At 55.2% G+C, this 18099-nt stretch overlaps 1 protein-coding gene across 1 annotated transcript in view; it reads right to left on the bottom strand.

Moving 5' to 3' along the window:
* Nucleotides 1-8086: 8086 nt before the first annotated feature.
* Nucleotides 8087-18099, bottom strand: part of PADI3 (peptidyl arginine deiminase 3) — a 28922-nt gene continuing 18909 nt past the window's right edge. The window contains 6 exon segments of the mRNA XM_008694676.2: nt 8087-9418; nt 10904-11029; nt 13519-13598; nt 16119-16221; nt 16331-16475; nt 18063-18099. The exon segment at nt 18063-18099 is cut by the window's right edge and continues 4 nt beyond it. Of these exon segments, the coding sequence (XP_008692898.2) occupies nt 9185-9418; nt 10904-11029; nt 13519-13598; nt 16119-16221; nt 16331-16475; nt 18063-18099 (725 nt within the window). The 3' untranslated portion in view covers nt 8087-9184.

Genomic DNA, 18099 nt, shown 5'->3' with positions numbered 1-18099 from the left:
TATTTTTCTCTATTTTTTTAATTATCAGTTTGCTGACTGTTTCCTTATGATAAATGGTCTCGAATCCCTTAAGGATTAATTCCCATCAAGGGAATAAAAAAAAGAAAAGAAGTAACTATCATGAATGAGCTGTCAAGTACCCTCTTGGGTAGAGTTACTCACATAAAACCTCATTTCTGAATCACGCCCCACCCAGCCCTGCTCAGGTCCCTGCTTGCCGGAGTCCTGGGAAGTCCCTGGGGCAGCTGTAATTTCTGTGATTGAGATGTTTCAGATTAAGATAATTAATGTTGAGATGCAGTTTCTCAGGATGCTGAGACGCATAAAGACCCGAGGAGAGTTCAAAAACGAAACTACGGAGTGAACTTTAATGCTGGTCTTAAACTTTCAAAGACAGTATTGCTTCAGAGAGCTGGCTTAACGGCGGTTTCTTTTTATCTGCTGGTTGATCACACGCACGCACGCACCCCTCTGTTGAGCACTCATACCAACTCCACTCGCCCTGGGTTTTCGAGTGTGCATTCCTTTCTAGGAACTTCAAGGGTGACTCCTGCCCCCTGATATGCCATCAGAAACCATCTCAAATCCTCCCCACCAACATAACAGGAAAAAGCTGAGAAGCAGAAGGCCCTGGTCCGGTGCCCAGGCAGGGGCGGCAGACTTGGAGGAACAGGGAGCCAGCCCCCCTGCACCCCAGCCTCATGAATAATTGCCCCCTGCCTTTTCAGCTTCAAGTCACCGGGGGTGGGGGAGGCAGCCACTGGCACATCACGGCGGGCAAACGGGAGACACCACAGCCCCCCTACCGCCCAGTGGGCCGAGGGTGCCTGGATCCGCTGTGTTCATCAAAGCTTTGCTGAAGCCAAACTTCTTAAGTGTCCAGCTTTAACCCAAAAAAAATCTTATTATTAGGAAAAGGTAGGGAAGAGACTCCTTAGGGGGCAGCACAGAAAAATCAAGGCTTTAGAGCCAAACAGCATCTGTCTTCTAAGTTACTCCATGGTATGGCTCCCATCACAGAGCTGCCATTTACTGAGGCCTCGGCCCTTTGCCAAGCACTGTAGACAATCTCTTACACCGCTCACACCACCGGCCTGAGATCGGTACTATGACTACGTATCGCTGGGGTACACAGTATGTGCTCAGTAAACACCAGCAGGGTCAAGGACAGGGTTGACCTTGAGCAACGGGCAGAGCTCTCACCCATGAGCAACGGGCAGGTGGAGGCTGGCGGGGAAACCTCAGCCCGCTTCCGTGTGGGCACGCCGGCTGCTTCAGGCCACGAAGGGGGAAGCAGGAAGGACAGAATGAGGCACGGTCCCACACACCTTCATCTGTCACCAGGTCCTTGGTGCGGGGCTTTTGTCTGCTTGCACCGAAGGAAACCCTGACTCACCAATCTCTGTCTGGGAAGCTGCTTACTGTGCTCTCCATCAGCGGGTGAGATCCCGAGCCGCAGCCCAGCCGGCCCCCTGGAGAACAGGAGGAAGGGGCTGGAAGCTCACTGCTGGGACCTGGGAGGGCTCTTCAGTGAGAGAGTTTTCTCCTGGACTACTCTCTTTCTCCTCTGGCTCTGGGGAGGTTAGCAGGCAGCAAGAAACTCCTTTTCCCTCATCTGTCATGTGGTCACGACTTGGCAGGCAGCTGCCCCAGCAAGGACCGTGTTCCCAGAGTCCCTTGCATTCCCATGCAGGGGCTGTGTTTCCATGGTGATGCGGGACCCTGGTGTCATTGCTCCTGCCTCTCTCTTCTCTTTTCTGCTCGCTCAAGGCCAATGTCTAGGGTGACCTTGGAAACCCCAGGTGCAAGACGGCAGAGCCTCCATCAGCCTGGGTTCCTGAGTGCCTGTGTGGAGCAGAGCTCCCCACTCCACCCCAACACACACACACCTGCACACCTCAGACTGTTGGCCCGAGAAGAAATAAACAGGTGCCATGTCTGAGCCCTTACACAGTAGAGTCTATTCATTAGAACCGCCAGCCTCCCCGAACATACGTCCCCCCAGACTGGTCCTTTCCCTTTCTTCTCCATGGCATCACCATTCCCCCACTTTATGAGGCTAGAAACCTTCTAGATACAATCCTAGAGAGACTCATGAATGCGCACGCCAGGAGACACCTGCCGGCATGGTGATAGCACCATTATTTGTGACAGCAAAGCGTGGAAAGAACCCACCACTGACGGAAAAAACATAAATTCCACCCACAAAATGGAATCCTACACAGCCACGGAAAGGAATGAATGCTGGGGACGCGCAGCCTGAGCGAATCTCGCCAACACGGTGTTGGACGAAAAGAGCCAGTCACAGAATAATGCCAGGACGATGGTCGCGGGCTATAAACTCTGAAAACGGGTGGCGCTGACCGGGAGGCAGGCCAGAGATGCTGCCGTACGCGGTACGGTTACAAAGAGGGAAAGAGATGCGAGGCCCAAGGCTCAGGTTAGTGAGAAGCCCTGGGGGCAGGAGAGGGCTGCGAAGGGTCACCCCACAGGCCTGCAGAGGGGTTTGGAATGCTCTTTTTTAGAAAACAGTGCTGACAATACAGGTTTTCATTTCGTAACCAATGCTTTATTATTAATTAATTAATTAATTAATTTTTAAAGATTTTATTTATTTATTCAACAGAGATAGAGACAGCCAGCAAGAGAGGGAACACAAGCAGGGGGAGTGGGAGAGGAAGAAGCAGGCTCCTAGCGGAGGAGCCTGACGTGGGGCTCGATCCCACAACGCCGGGATCACGCCCTGAGCCGAAGGCAGACACTTAACGACTGAGCCACCCAGGCGCCCCCCCGTAACCAATGCTTTAAATCCTACAGAAACATTGTAAAGACTCGGTGGTATCCTTCATAGTACGTTGTTAAGTAGCTAAGCCTGGAAATCTGCAGTCACTGGGGCCCCGCGTCCCTCCGTCCCCGGCCTCGCCCCAGTCTCCTTGTTTCCGGCTTCTATACAAACGGTGAACGGAGCGCAGCCACTGCTCGCTGCCTGACAGTGTCCTTGCTCCCCACCGTGTCTCTTACCCCCAAACCCGTTCCTCATCTAGAGCATTCTCTTAAAGAATGTAGACCAAGTCACACCAGCTTAGAGAGCTTCCCCCCGCCTCCGAGCCACAGCCGAGCTCATCCCTGTGGCAGAGATGGGGCCTTGCCTTCTATCCCCGCACCCTCCCGTGGTAGCTCGCTCCCTCCGTTCCCACCTGGAGGCTTTGGGCCAGGTTCTAGAATGCACACAGCCAGCCCCCACTCGGGACCAGCTGCTCTCTCCACTGTGGCTCCTTCCCATCCTTCTGATCCGGTCTGAGATGTCACCTCCTTGGAAGGCCCCGCTGACCACTTGTCTAAGCCAGGTCTCCTGGGGCTCCCAGCCACACGCCCCGTTTGTTTCCTTCATGACCCAAGCGTTATTTGGTGCTGGGTTACTGCATTGTCTGCATCAGACGCCAGACGGGGAGCTCCACGGAGGACGGGCCTCCACGATGGCCTCAGGTATGGTGAGCGCCATTTTCCCTCTACACTCTCCTGAATCTTCGACTTGTACGGGACTCCCCAGTGTGGCCACAGTCTGCGGCCCAGAGCACAGCTCATTTTTTATTACAAAAAAGAAAAAAAAAAGGTTTTCTATGTATACACACCATACGTAATTATAATAAATCACACATGTGGTCAAATCACACCCACCCTTTAGTGTATTGTTTATCCCTTATTTATCTGCTTGGCTCCTTCCTACGCCCCCTCGCGCATGCCCGTGTTAACAGCCTAGTGTGTATCAGTCCGTATCTTTCTCCATGGCCGTATACTCATAAAGCAATGTGCACACACACACATGCAGTGGGGGGACTGTGAGGTCGCCATGACTCCACCGACAACATACCTACACACTGATTCGTGTCTTGGTGTCTCACTCAGCACCTTGTGGAAATCCCTCCGAGTCAGTTGGGTTTGTTCCCGTTCATTCTTGTTAAACGACAGTATAATGGTCCAAGGTGTGGATCACACCAGAATTCCAAGATACCTTCTAGATAAATGTTCGCGCTGTGTCCAGATGTTGCCATGATGAACAGGAAGTAGCTGGAATTTTAAGCCGGAACCATGAGAACCATCAGAACCATCTGGGAAGCTTTACAGCATGCAGATAGCTGGGCCCAGGGATTTGGCTCGGGAGGCCTGGCCGGACGGGTGGGGGTGCCCAGACATCTGTATTTTTAATGACTCTCCCGGGAAATCTCGTATGTGCCCTCGGAACCACTGGCCCTGCAAGAAAACTGGAATGTACCAGCAACCGTCTGGTTGTTGACCGTGCCACCACCGCCCGAGTGGTGTGGGATCCCAGCCCCCGCCCCCCCATCTTGCTGATTCTAGGCGGCAGAGAGGAGAGTCGGGCGGGGGGAGGGGCAGAGAGGCTTAGGAAGGCGATATGGCCTGGGTCACCGATGCTCTACCCTGATCGCACATCAGCCGCTGGGCCACACTGTAGCAACTTTCCAATGTCCAGACAGACCCTCCAAGCATGGAGACCTCGCCCTGCTAGTTTCCAGCCTCCCAGGCGACTCTCGGGGGCCGATGGGGTGAGAACCACAGCAGGGGCTATGTGAGAACCCAGGCTTTGGAGGTCACCTGTCTAGGCTCAAACCTGTCTTCCCCACTTAATGGCTCTGGGACCTAGGCAAGTTCCATGATTTCTCTGTGCCTCAGTTTCCCTGGCTATAAAGTGAGGGTAAGAATAGTAGTAATTCACTGTTCACCTGCTGTCAAGAGCACATGAGATGACATGTGGCAGGTGTCTGGCCTGCGCGGGCACATGGCCCACGCTCACCGCCATTAGGCCATGGGAGATGGGCAGGACGCTGATTTTGTAGGGAACACTGGTTCCCGCTGACTGTCCAGTAGACCAGCTGGAGCCCCAGCTGCCCCCGCCTGATGCTCCACCCTCCAGGGCAGCGGGCAAAGATGCAGGAGACCACAAAGTTGGGCAACCTTCTGCCAAGGCCCTGCAGTTACTTATTCCTACTCGGAACAAAGCATGAGTCAGGCGGGCCCAGTGACGCCCAGAGCTGTCGGTCCGCACAGGAAAGACAGGCCCTGGCTTCCTGCCTGGGCCGGAGCCTCCTCCTGGGTCAGTCTCATGCAGCTGAGATCAGCAGGACATCATCTGAGAGCTGCCTCTCAGGGACCGCCTTCCCTACCCTTCCTCCTGAATCTGACCTCTGGGTCTCAAAGGGTCTCTGTCCCCTCGTAGAATGCAAGAATGAGGGGCTCTCTACACAGCAGTGGCTCGAGGAGAGCCTGGGGAGGTTATACGACAACAGGCAACATTTATTGAGCACTTAGGACGTGCCAGGCGCTGTGCTGCTGAGCGTCTCACGGAAGCCACGTGTAAACTCAGTGAGGTGGGCACAAGTATTACGCCCATTTCACAGAGGAGAAAACAGACCCAGAGAGGTTCAGAGCTGAGAAGTACCAGATCAGCATCGGATCGTCCATCTCCAAGGCACGTGGCCTTTCCACCGTAGCGTGCTGCTTTGCCCGGGGAGGGGGGGCTGCGGTGTGTGGACACTCTAACTCCATCCTGCCCACCCCCAAGTCAGACCCTGCAGAGGGGGAGAGGGGAGGGGCAGTGTGTTCCAAGGTGACCGTGGTAGGGCTCTGGGGAAATGAGCGTCCTCCTCACTCACCCCACTCCACACCCCTGCCCTGTCCTGGTCTTTTCAGCCCGCTATGCTGCAGACGCTCCCCTACCTCCCCTACCTCTGGGCTTCCTCCTGCCCCCATGCCTGGAAGCCTGTTCCCTTGCTGGCCCATCCGTGAGATTCTTCAGTCTCAGCCCAAATATCCCCGCTGCTGGGTGGAGTCTGCACCTTGCTGACACAGGCCCCACCCCGAGTCCCTGCTCCTCGTGCTCTGCTCCATGGCACTCGTCACAATTTCTAGCGACCTAGGTCTCTTTGCTTGCTATCTCCCTGGAGGTAAGCTGAGGTTAGAGATTTTGCCCGGCAAGCAGCAGGTGCTCGTTAGAATAGATTTTGAATGAATGAAGAATACATCAGGGTGCTGGAAAAGCTTTTGCTGGGATATAAATCACCGGGCCAACCTAGCAGCCGCCTTCCGCCTCCCTTAGGACACCCATCCTAACCTTCCCAGGGCAAGGCTGACTTCTGTGTTAGAGAAACTGTAGTGTGTTGTGCGGGAGCGGGGCTTCCCCCACGAGAACCTGGCCCTCATCCTGGTCCTCCTGGGGGTCTCCGGCGCTGAGAACCAGGCCCTGGAAGGGAGCACCCAGTGCAGCACGGGCAGCTGTCTGGGGAGGCCCTGGGCCTCAGGTTCGATGAAGCAACCAACCCCCAATGCTCCTAAGAGCCACCAGCCTGAACTCACGGGATCCCGGGTCTCAGCCTCATGTCACCAGGGGTCCGGGACTAAACACCAGTCCTGGAGGGAGGGCCCACCGAAGGCATCTTTCTCCTGCAGACCCCATGACACTCATCGAGGAGCCGAGCTGGATTTTGGAGGGGACATGGGTGCTCCAGCTCGTGGAGACCAGAAAGCCTAGTCGGGGAGTCTGGCTGGCCGTGGTAGGCAGAATAATGCTCCCTCCGCCCCTCAAAGATGTCTGCATCCTAATCCCCAGAACCTGTGACTATGTTATCTCACGTGGACAAGGGGAATCAATGTTGCAGGTGGAATTGAGGTTTTGAATCAGCTGACCCAGAGGTGGCCAATTATCCTGGCTTATCCGGGTGGGCCCAATGTAATCACAAGGGTCCTTACAAGTGGAAGAGGCAGGCAGAGGAGTCAGAGAAATAGTTGGAGAGGCCGCGTTGCCGGCATTGAAGATGGAGGAAAAAGAGGTTACTGGCCAAGAAATGCGGGGGGCTTCTAGAAGCTGGAAAGGCAAGAGCACGGATTCTCCTCTAAAGCCTTCAGAAGCAACACAGTTCTTCTGATACCTTGACATTAGCCTAGTGAGACCCATTTCAGACTTCAGACCTCCAGACTATAAGATAATAAATCTGTGTTGTTTTAAGCCACTACATTTCTGGTAATTTGGGACAGCAGTAGTGGGCAAGACATATACCGGCTCTATCCTTCCTGGTGTGGACAGGTGAGTGCCATCATTGGTGGCCCACACGAGAGCTTTTTTTGTTTCCTCTCTGCATGGGGGTCAGGCTCCTGGGGCTGTTCATGGTGCCACCCACACCAGCCTAAAGCACAGGAAGCAAACTGGAGAAGCAAGAAGTTTCCAAGGCTTTCTGTTGGGTCCAGCCTGAAGGCATGGGGGTGGGGTGGCGTGGGGTGGGGTGGAGAGAAAAGCCTACTTGCAAACTCATCCCAGTTCTCCTGATTTTCAGCACTTGGCTTCTAGAAAGTCCCATTCTCCGCTACAAACCCTTTCAAAAAATAGGATTTTTCTCAGCATCATTTGGGCCAGCTTCCCTGGGAGGTGGGCTTAGTTTGATAAAATCTGGCCACGTAGGGGCATTGGAGTCTGGTCCAGGGAATCTAAGTAAATCGTGGTAAAGAGGGGGCTTGGTGGAGAGGCTGCGGCACCTTCTCTAACCACCCAGAAGCAACCCAGTCCTGGGGCCGGTCTGAATGTGTCTCTGTTTTGCACCTTGGTGGGGGTTGGAAGGGAACCAAACAGAGGGCGTGATTTCCTAAGGCTCTGGAGCAAGCCCACCTGGCCTTTTATGGGGTGCCCGGGGCCTCCCATGGGCAGGAAGGAGGATGCTGAGAAGGGTATGCTGCAGGCGCCCCATGCTCCACACACCTCGGCTTCCCCCATTGCCACACTCACGATGCAACCTTCCGGCCACAGCCCAGACCCTCGCCCTGCCATGCTCACTTGGCCCTGGTGGCCTGGCCCTTGACCCCTGGGCTTGCATCTATGTGGTTATATCACCGCAACTGCCCTTGGCAGCCCTAACTCATCCTGCGGCCCATGCAGCACCACCTCACCATCTCACCAAAATCTGGGCCTGTCCGCCCCAAATTCTTCAGGGGCCAGGCAAGCACATGCTTCAGCTGCAAACAACTCCTCCATTCAGTCACGTTCTAATCCCAAAGAAGGGCCCAAATTAGACCCAAACCATTCGTGTTGCTGTAGATTTATTAGCCAGTGATAGACACCCAGCTGGACCAACACAGAACACATGTGTAACTGGCACACACTTGGAGGAAGCCTCCCACCTCTCGTCCCCTCCCCTGGCACTCAGAGCAGTTCATTCCTAGAGCTGGCCCGTTGCCAGCTGTCTCGGTAGATCTGCCCCTCTGGGCCCCTCTCCGGAGGCATAGCAGGACATGGAAATGTGGACCAGAGGGGAACAGAAAGCCTAGGACTGATTCTGCCAGGGGTCTCCCTTCCTGCAGAGAGAGGTCTGGGGCCAAGGAAGCATCCTATGCATTATGAAGGACATCGTTCACCCTTGCACCCACAGGCTTCCCCAAATCCAAGAATTCCCCACATACTTTCATCTCCAGGAAATTCCTGGAGGTTTTTGAACAAAGCGAGGTTTTTGAATGTCAGATGATGGGGCATTTATAAGGTTAAGGGCCAACAGTTATTCCTTCAACACACATCTAGAAAGGACCAATTATATGAAAGCTCATGCTGGGCACTGGGTGGGGTAGAGAGTTCAGCATCTGGTCAGAAACTTGGCAGGTAGACTGATGATCCAACCTTGATCTACATGGACCCCCACCTCCTTCTCTCTGGGGGAAGCTATGGGTAGACTCTCTCCCGGGTGGAGGGATCTGACTTTAAGGCTGTTGGCCTGCAGAGTAAGAGGCAATCAGACCCAAGCAGAATTGTGGGTCCTTCCTCCATTAGGACACAAAGGCCAAGATGGCAGATGAGATGCCTGGATGTTTCTAGACCCCGAAGTAAATCAGATCCCAAACAGAGGATTTGGGGATGGGAAGGGGGAAGTTTGGAGGAGTCCCCATGGGTCATGTTGATCCTCATGAGAAGCCACAAGAAGTGAGGCCTTTCTTCTTGGGAAGCCAACAAGAATCAAGTCTGAGAACCAAATGGGTTGCAAGTGAGGTGGGAACAATTCTAGGGAAAAGGCTTCTGAGAGAGACGGTCACCCTCAGTGTGCTATCTGGAACTTTGGGGTCTCTTGATGCTTACTGTTCAGGGCCGGTGGATGTGCCGCCCCAGGGGGAGAGGATCATGGGGGGGGAGCACTCAGGGCACCATGTTCCACCACTTGAAGGAGAAGGGCTGCCGGCGCACGTTGGTGCCGCAGTGCACCTCCCCGTGCAGCATGTGGTAGGGGGTGAAGTCGTCGATGAAGGTGCAGTGGAGGCCCAGCGGCTCAAGCAGGGACCGCACCTTCTCCTCCAGGCAGCAGTGGCCATTGATGACGGGCCCGAACGGCTTGGGGATGCCCAGGTGCTTGCCCAGCACCAGCATGTTCACCTGCAAAGAAGTGGGGTCCCAGCTCAGGGGCAGGACTTCATCCTCAGCTCCGCCCCAACACCTGCGCCACACCTGGCAGGACCGGCGTCTGACTTGCGGGCGGTCCTGAAAACAGCTCTTCATACTTGTACGCAGTGGGAGAGACACCTGGGCTGGTGAGACTCCAGCCAGCTGTGCCATCCCATGGGAGCAACCACACAGCTAGGGACAGCTGATTTCTCTGGTGATGGCCCTCCTTACGGGCAGACTGTGGTGGGCGCCATGTTTGTGCTGCAGAATCCCAATTTCTTAGGTTGTAGCTGATTGGACCAGGGCGGACATCTGACCCAAGCTGGACCAATCAGATTCTCTCTCTCTGTGGCATTTGAAGTTGACAGAGTGGGCCGGTCCAGTGGCTCTCTGCCTGTGTCTGTATCTGCGTGTGGCTATGGGCGTTAAACCTCCGGCTCTGGCTAAAGCCGGCTCGGGTGGCCCTGTTTCCTGTAAACACTGGAGGCACTTACATAACTGCAGACCCGCCTTAAACATGCAGGAAGGAAGGGGAAGGATAAGAGGAGGGGAAACCGAGTTCTGCAAATGGGGAAATTGAGGAGGACAAAAGGTTAGCCAGAAAGGGGAAGGGAAATGGGATGAAGCAATGGTGGTGTGGACAGCCTCCCTGTAAGGCTCTGATGGTGGGCAAGTTGAGTTCCTCTTGGGGGTGGAGGTGAAGAGGGGCTGGAGGAGGGGAGAGGAGGAGAGTTGGGTCATCTACAGTACTGCTACTCATAAGTGTGGTCCTCAGAGAGCAGTCTCAGCGCCACCTGCTGAATCAGAACCGGTGGGGTGGGGCCCCAGCAATGCAGGTATTCCAGAGGAAAAGCCCTCAGGCCTCAGCCAAAGGCCACTTCAGGAAACCTTCTTGGATCTCCAGTCCAACCTCTCAGGCTGGAAGTGCTCTCAAATACCACACGACTTTATTATACAAAAGAGATGGTTGAGTGGGACACACCCTAAGGGAGGTGAAGAGAGTTTCCCTCGCACTAGATTAGAGTGGAAACTCCTTGAAAGCAGGGAGCAGCCTTAATCATTTTTCTGACAGTGTACCCTAAATATATGGGGGATGGGTGAACAACTATGAGCTGGGACAGAGGGAGCACAAAGGATGTCCGAGCTCCCAGCTGATACTGCGGGCTGTGTACCCACACCCGTATGTGGTCATTGCTTCACTCCATGAATATCAAATGGGTCCCTGGGGGAAGGGAAGTGCCCTTCCCTGGGGGCCTCTGAGCAAGGGGCTCGGCCAATGAGCCTTCCATAGTGACCGGGACAGTCAGCCACCTAGAAGCCTGTCTGCTGCCCATCATGGGACCCCTGATTCTCTCTGCCACCCCCACCAGCCACCACAATCCCAAACATGGCAATGACCAAACGTCTTGCCCTTATGGGGAGAAGCTTGGGGCCTAATTTGGCGAAACAGATTTAAGTCATGAACAGTGGCCTCACCAAGTCAGGGAAGAAGGCCACCGCCTTTCTCCTCTCAGTCTTGAAGAGCTGGGGGATGTCGATGATGTCCCGCTCGGTCAGGCCCAGCTCCCGCTTCAGCACCTCCCGGTTCCAATCGATGCAGCTCTAGGGTTGGTGGGTAGAGTTGGAGAGACCTTGCCAGTGGGTGTTGGGGGGACCCAAGACGTATGTCTGGTTAAGGAGACAGGCTGCCCATGGGCCAACTCTCCACACAAACCTTACCTTTGTGTCCCTTTATCAAAATACACCTGTTCTGGGTCCCACCTCTCACAGTTCTATCCCACTAATTGGGCTAGTTCCAGAGTGTTCCACAGCATTCTGTTTTTGTGAGTGTTCCAGAATGTTCCATCTTTGGCCCTCCTCCCTTCTTCAGATCCTTCACTCCGTAGGGGGATCTCCTTCAGTCTCATGGTTTAAAACGCCATCTACACACAGACAACTCCCACATTTCTATTTCCCAACTGCCTTATAGAGCCCACTCGCTTTCCTGATCTCAGATTTGCACATACAACCGCCACTTTGCATCTTCACCTGGATGGCTAACTGGCACATCAGATATAACATGGCCAAAGACAAACTCTGCACTTCTACACGCATCACCCCCACCCCCGCCAGTGTCCTTCAGCTCCATAAATGCAGCCAGCTGCTCGCGCCTGCTTGCTGTCCCACCAGTGCCTCCTCCCCCCCACTTCACACCCATCTTCAGCAAGGGCCGTGGGCTCTACTTCTAAGATATATCCCCAGTCTGACCTCTGACCCAGTCCCACTACCTCCACTGCTCCCACCTGGTGGACAGCTATCCCCCCACAGCCTGGTTGACAACAGTGGCTTCCTAACCAGCCTCCTTGCTGCTTCTGCTTTGGTGCCCTGTGGCAGCCATCACCATGTTCCTCCTGGACCTCCAGCTATGGGGGTAGACTTGCTGCTGGCTCTGGCTCTGAAATCCTTCCTGTGTTTGCGCCCGGGGCCACACCTCCCACCAGGTGCTAACAGCCAATGGTGAGTGCAACAAGGATACTAAGGCAGACCTAGGGCCATCTTGGCTTGTAGAATCCCCCATAACCTTGCTGAACCTGTCTGAGACTGCAAGGTGGTACAGGGAGCTTCCTTCATCCTTCCTTCCCTCTGACCCACAGAGGGTACGCTCTCCCAGTTCCCTCCAGCTCCCTTCCCCGTCCTAACAGCTTCCCTGGTGGGGTGTGAGCAGTGCACCAGGAGTCTGGAGCCCTACCCTCTAGTCCCTTCTCTTCTGGGCCTCAGTTTCCCTGGAGTGAAGCAAAGCATGGCTTCAGGTGCCTCTAACTTTCACTCGTCTTGAGCGTTTGCACACATGGACCTCTTTAATCTTCTCTACTTTATAGACAGAGACACCGAAGCAGAGGGAAGCCAAGTGTCTCCCTCAAGGTCACACACCTAGTGGGTGGTAGGGCTGGAATTGGAACCCAGCCTGCCGGGCCCAGCATCCACAGGCTTAACCCCCTCGCCTCAGCTCCAAGGAGCTGCCCCTCCTGATCAAGACCTTCACTGGCTCCCCATTACCACCTGAGTTTACCCTTGACCTCCCCTGTGAAAATGCCTTCCCCTCAGACGTGTCTCCTCCTTGTCCTTGGTCCCCAGGCACTGTCCCTAATAGGATCCCTGCACGTTTAACTCGGCCTTCCATTTACTTCTTGGATGACAGCATGCTGGGTGTTCTGTTTGCCCTTCCGGACCCTCTGTATAGCCTTCTCCTCTGCTCTGTGCCTTGGGAGCCTGGTCCTTGGGAATCGGGGGCTCTTGTGTCCCCTGGCTTCTGGCCAGATGCAGCCAACGGGGCACAGACAGGAGGTGGGGGTGGTAGCGGAGTGCAGCTGGGGTATTTGTTCCTGCAGCTCGCTCACCGACAAGTCACTGTGGGCTGGCCAGGAAGGTCACAGCTCCTGTCTCCAAGCCCTCTTTTCATGGTGACCTCTCCAGGTTCCAGTAAGATGTCCCCTCCCTTAATTCTTTCAGGTCTAGGGGTGGTGACAGCTCCCCTCTCTCTAACCTGGGGATACTGCACAGTCCCCTGTTGATTTCCTCAAATCCTGCCTGTGCCTTGGTAAATATTCCCTTGATTAAACTATTCCAGTTATCCAGCTTGAGGTCCCACATGTTTCTTGCCGGGAACTAACGTCACTACCCCCACCCCCTGCTATGAAATACTGATATATTCTCAACACAGCCACAGAGAGATCCTTTCAAAGCATGAATCAGATTGGGTCCCTCCTCTGCCCAAATGCCCTAGTGGCCTCAAATGTCAAAGTCCTTGAAATGTCCTCCATCACTTGATGACCCAGCTCTCCTCACCTCCCCAAAACCCCCTGACTCACCCACAAATATTCCATGCCCTTCATTCTACCTCAGGGCCATCGTCTGTGCTGTTCCCTATGCCTGGATGTGTGTCCTCCTCACATGCACATGGCTTACCCCTCATTTTCTCCTGGATCAGAGGAGGGGTTGGAGCCCCTGTGTCCAGGCCACTTCCAGCCTGGGCTTTCACGGACCTTGAGCCTCAGTCTCCATCCCCATCGCTGTCCCCAGCCATGTCCCCACTAACAGCCCATGACCTGTACCTGCACAAACTTATTGTAGCTGATGAGGTTTACATTGGAGAGGACCCGGTTGATGGAGACGGTGTTGACCGGCTTATCCCCTGTGAGGAAGAGGGAGACGTTAGAGGAGGGGCAGGAACGATGCCAGCAGTGAGGGTCACCGGCTCTGGGAGGCAGCCAGGTGGAGGCCAAGCTCACAGCTACTGGTCTTGTGAGTCAGTAGCTCTCTGGCCTTTCTGGGCATGGGGTGGGCACCATCCAGCAGAGCTCAGCCTGGCCACTGCGCAAGCTTGGGGGTGGGAGGGGTGGGAGGGACAGGTGGCTGAGCGCCACACACCTTAGACCTATTTGAGTGCACTGGAAGTGGTGACGGCTTTCACTGAAAACATACGTCCCTTCCAGGGCACTGGGTGCTGATCCCTCTCCTTTCCAGCTAGCGGTGGTAGTGGGGCTGGGTCACCCCCCTGTCCATCAGCCCTGATGGATGCCACTGGACCCTGTCCCTGCCCTCCCAGAGGGGACTGCATGGCAGAGGGGCTCCCTGGAGTCCCAGCTTCCTGCCTGCCTGATGAGCTGAACCGGGAAAGGGAGGTTAGGCTCACGGTCCTCACAGCTGCTGGTGAGCTCTTACCAGGGGCAGGCCCTGAGTTCAGTTCTGCACATTCAACACCTCATTTAACCTCCCTGTAACTCCACAAGGTGGCCATTCTCACCCTACTTTACAGACGGGCACATTCAGGCTCAGAGAGGCAAAAAGACTCACCCAGGACCTTGCAGCTAGGAAACAGGGGGCTTGGGATTCAAACCCCAGCCCAGCGCTCACAAAGGGCTGCAACCTTGACCAAGGGGAAAGACAGGGCTCCCTGGGCCCATGCGCCCGTCTGCCAGCTCGGCATCCCCTCCGCCCCAGTTGGGGTGAGCCGGCTGGGGTCCAGTCCCAGCTCCATCGTGTTCTTGCTGAGTCCTCTGGGCCAGTGACTCCCCTGACTTCCCCGTGCTCTTGGGTATGTAGGGGGAGGGGATACTAAGTGGGGCCTGGCACACAGCGGGTGACCAGTGAGATGTGCTGGTCTCCTGGACAGCACGGTGGCTGCATGTGGCCTGACAGCCGTGAATTCCTGCCTTCTCCTTCCCAGCTGGGCGGCTGGAAAACCCACTCAGCCCGTCCCTGGGTCTTGTTCACTGTCGACGAGTTCCTTCCAGGAAAGGTGACAATGGCTTTCCCTTCGCCTGGTATAACATCTGGATTTGAGGCTTTTTCAGGTTTGCTCTGGACTTAAAGGCATTTAGCCATGGTCCTTATGGGAACAAGAGGGTTGGGAAGACTGTATTTCTAACACCTTATAGCTGGGGCTGCAGTGTGGGGCCGGGAAGGGGGTGAGGATCGTAAATGGGCAGAAAGGGACTGCAAAGTTCTACTTTGAGAGCTTCGGAGTTCTGCAGAAGCATTTCCCTTGGAGGTTTGGTCCAGGACATTATTGACCAAGAAAATCTACAATCCCACCAGTCAAAGGTTTTTGCCCTGAGACCACCAGGGTCCCTGTCGGAGAGGACCAGCCCGCTCAGAGTCACACAAGCTTGGTGGGGACGGCAATGGAGCCATTCCAGCCAGCCGGCGCCACCACCCCAGCCCCAGCCAGCAATGGCTCTCAGAATTCCTTCCAAGCAAAATGAGAATGTGGGGCCCTTTGTTCAAAGAGCAAGAAAAAAAAGAAAAGTATCACTAAAGGTACTAAAATATAAGGCTTTTTCTTTCCTCCATGTCTCTCTCCCACCTGTCACGTTGGTTTTTTACTTGCTGTTTGATGTCACCTCCCTCGGTCACGGGACCCCTGCAGTGCTGGGAGCCCCAGCTGAAACTTGACGCATGTACACAGCCCACCGGCTGCCAGGCATCCCAGCCCGCGAGCCACAAGACCCATATCGAGCCAGACGTCGCCCCTTCCCGCAGGCCCACCATCCCAAGCCCTGGTGAACGAGCAGACCCCACAGGGAACTGCGACCTCCACACACGGGGTGTGCTTGCTGCCTGGATAGGGGGTGGGCAAGAGGCTCGCCCCTGCGTGCTGCCCACCCCCTGCCCTGGGGCACTGCCAGTCCAGGACAGGGACCGTTCATGCCAGGTCCCCCCCTCCCCAAGATGCTGAGGGGCACATGAACCCAGGCCTCCCCACGCCCAGGGTCCTGCTGCAGCCACCATCGGGGAGGGGGCGGGGTGGCAGGGGGAGGCAGAGAAGGGGAGGCAGAGAGGGGAGCCCCACAGCCCTCACTGCCCAGGGCTGAGGCTCCCGGGAGTCAGAGGGTACAGAGGGGTCTCATCCCTGGGAGGCAGCAAGACGGTTCACTCACGAAGCACAAATGGGTAAGCGTTTCAGGACAGCGATGGCAGAGCATTAAAGTGCCTAAGGGGAGGGCCCTGTCTGGGGACACTGGTCACGGGCCCATGCAGCTGGCCACGTCTCAGTCCCCAGCCACGGGCAGTGGGGGCTGGTGGGGCTCTTGAGTTTGGGGGGACCGCCGTGATATATAGACTTTGCCATCCCTCTCTCAAGCCATGATGCGTCCCGCTTTAGGGGAGGGGGCGGGAAGGCTGGGACGAGGGACACAGCACGGGTACCCACCAACAACCCCTTTGAACAGGAGGGCCCCGCCGTGGCCCCACTTCTGCTTTTCCTGGAAGAGCTTGAAGCAGGCACTAGGGCTGGCCAGCAGCATCCGGAAGCCCTGTGTGGAGAGGGCAGACCCGCCTGAACTCCCTGGCCTCAGCACGGCCCCCCTGAAGCTCATCGTCTGACCCAGACGCCAGCGACAGGCATGTCACCGCTGTCCTTACCTTCTCATCGGGGGCAGGGACGAAGCTCAGAAACTCATCCACGTGGCCCACAGCCAACCAGTCCACAAAGAGCTCCACGGGGGGCTGTACCCTCTGCGCATAGAGGAAGTCCCGCACCACCTGGGTGACCCGGCGGCCGCTGGACCTGGGGCCAAGGGGTTAAACATATTACTTAGCTTAAGAAAGTCTATAGGAACTACAAGAGTTCAAGATTCCTGCAATACCCAATTTTTTTTTTAAATGCACCGTGTCCTTTAAAGATTTTATTTATTTATTCAACAGAGAGAGACAGCCAGTGAGAGAGGGAACACAAGCAGGGGGAGTGGGAGAGGAAGAAGCAGGCTTATAGCGGAGGAGCCTGATGTGGGGCTCGATCCCGTAACGCTGGGATCACGCCCTGAGCCGAAGGCAGATGCTTAACCGCTGTGCCACCCAGGCGCCCCGCACCGTGTCCTTTAAATTCTGCTCAGGCTGAGCTCTTGGGCAGGTGCAGGACAGCTCAGTCTCACCCGGCCGGTGACCCCTGGGTCTTGCCATCCGGGCAAAGGCTCAGAGCCGCCTGCCCTGGGACCCACCCTCACATTCTCCAAGAGACTGATTCACCCCTAGGCCATCCCCTGGGGCCAGGCGGCTCTTCTTGGAGTTCAGCTTGTGTCTGTCTTGCTGTGGCCTTACCTCCGGTACACCAGTGCAGAGACAGGTGGACAGGATCACCCCCAAGGGGCTGCACAGCCCCAGCACTTTATGCTCGTGAACATAAACCCTTTCTTCTTTGACCGTCTGCGTAAATATCTAATGGTACGGCCCAAACTTCCTCTTTCTTTTTTCCTTTTTTTAAATAGGATCCACACCCAGCATGGAGCCCAGCGTAGGGCTTGAATTCAGGACGCTGAGGTCAAGACCTGAGCTGAGATCAAGAGTGGGATGCTTAACTGACTGAGCCACCCAGGCGCCTCGAACTTCCTCTTTCTGTGGGATCACGTGTTGAGGGCAGTTAGTCCCCTCCAAAGCCTCTTGATTCAGCTGTTAGTTGACTCCAAATCTGTCCTAACTGCTTTGCAGAATTTGGTTGGCTCAATGTCCTGGTCTCTTCCACAGCAAAAACCATTACCATGGAATTCCTTTTCTTTCACATCAGTATCTCTGTGTCACATGTTGAACAACAAAGAATCTGTTATTGTGTGTGTGTGTGTGTGTGTGTGTGTGTGTGTGTGTGTGTGATGACATCTCGTTTTTCATGTCCTGTATCTTCCTACTCCCGTTCTGAGGAAAACATCTGATAATAGCCATTTACATCATAGTATGAACAAGCTCTTGAAATGTACTTGCTCTAGGACTGTTGAGACTTGAAGTTTTTTCTTCTAGAACTAGTAATTGACTGCTATTAGCAATATCATTTCTTTTTGAAATCAGAAGACCTGAGTTGAGTCACGACGGCATTCTGTGTGACCTGTACCAGGTCACTCACCCTCTCTGGGCTCGCTCGTGACATGAAAAGCCTGGACTGAATGATCTCTCAGGTCTCTGCTCACTTTGGCCTTCTCAAACTTGCCAAGGTAAGGGTGGACGGTGTCTGGTGATCAGCCCGCTGCCCCCCCCCCCCATCTAGAACTAGGAATTTATCCCTCCTCACTGGCCCTCTCCCAGGAGTGGAATGGTCCCTCACCACCTCCACTCCTGCCACCATCGCCACCCTCCACCGCAGGAACACCTGTCCCTGCCCCTCTCTCACCCAGGCAGGTTGCCCCCGATGAGGATCCTACCCAAGG

The sequence above is a fragment of the Ursus maritimus genome, unplaced genomic scaffold, assembly GCF_017311325.1.
Source record: "Ursus maritimus isolate PB19 unplaced genomic scaffold, ASM1731132v1 scaffold_32, whole genome shotgun sequence".
In the NCBI taxonomy this organism is placed as follows: domain Eukaryota; kingdom Metazoa; phylum Chordata; class Mammalia; order Carnivora; family Ursidae; genus Ursus; species Ursus maritimus.
The sequence above is the reverse complement of the archived record's forward strand: the minus strand, read 5'-3'. Positions and strand labels throughout refer to the sequence as shown.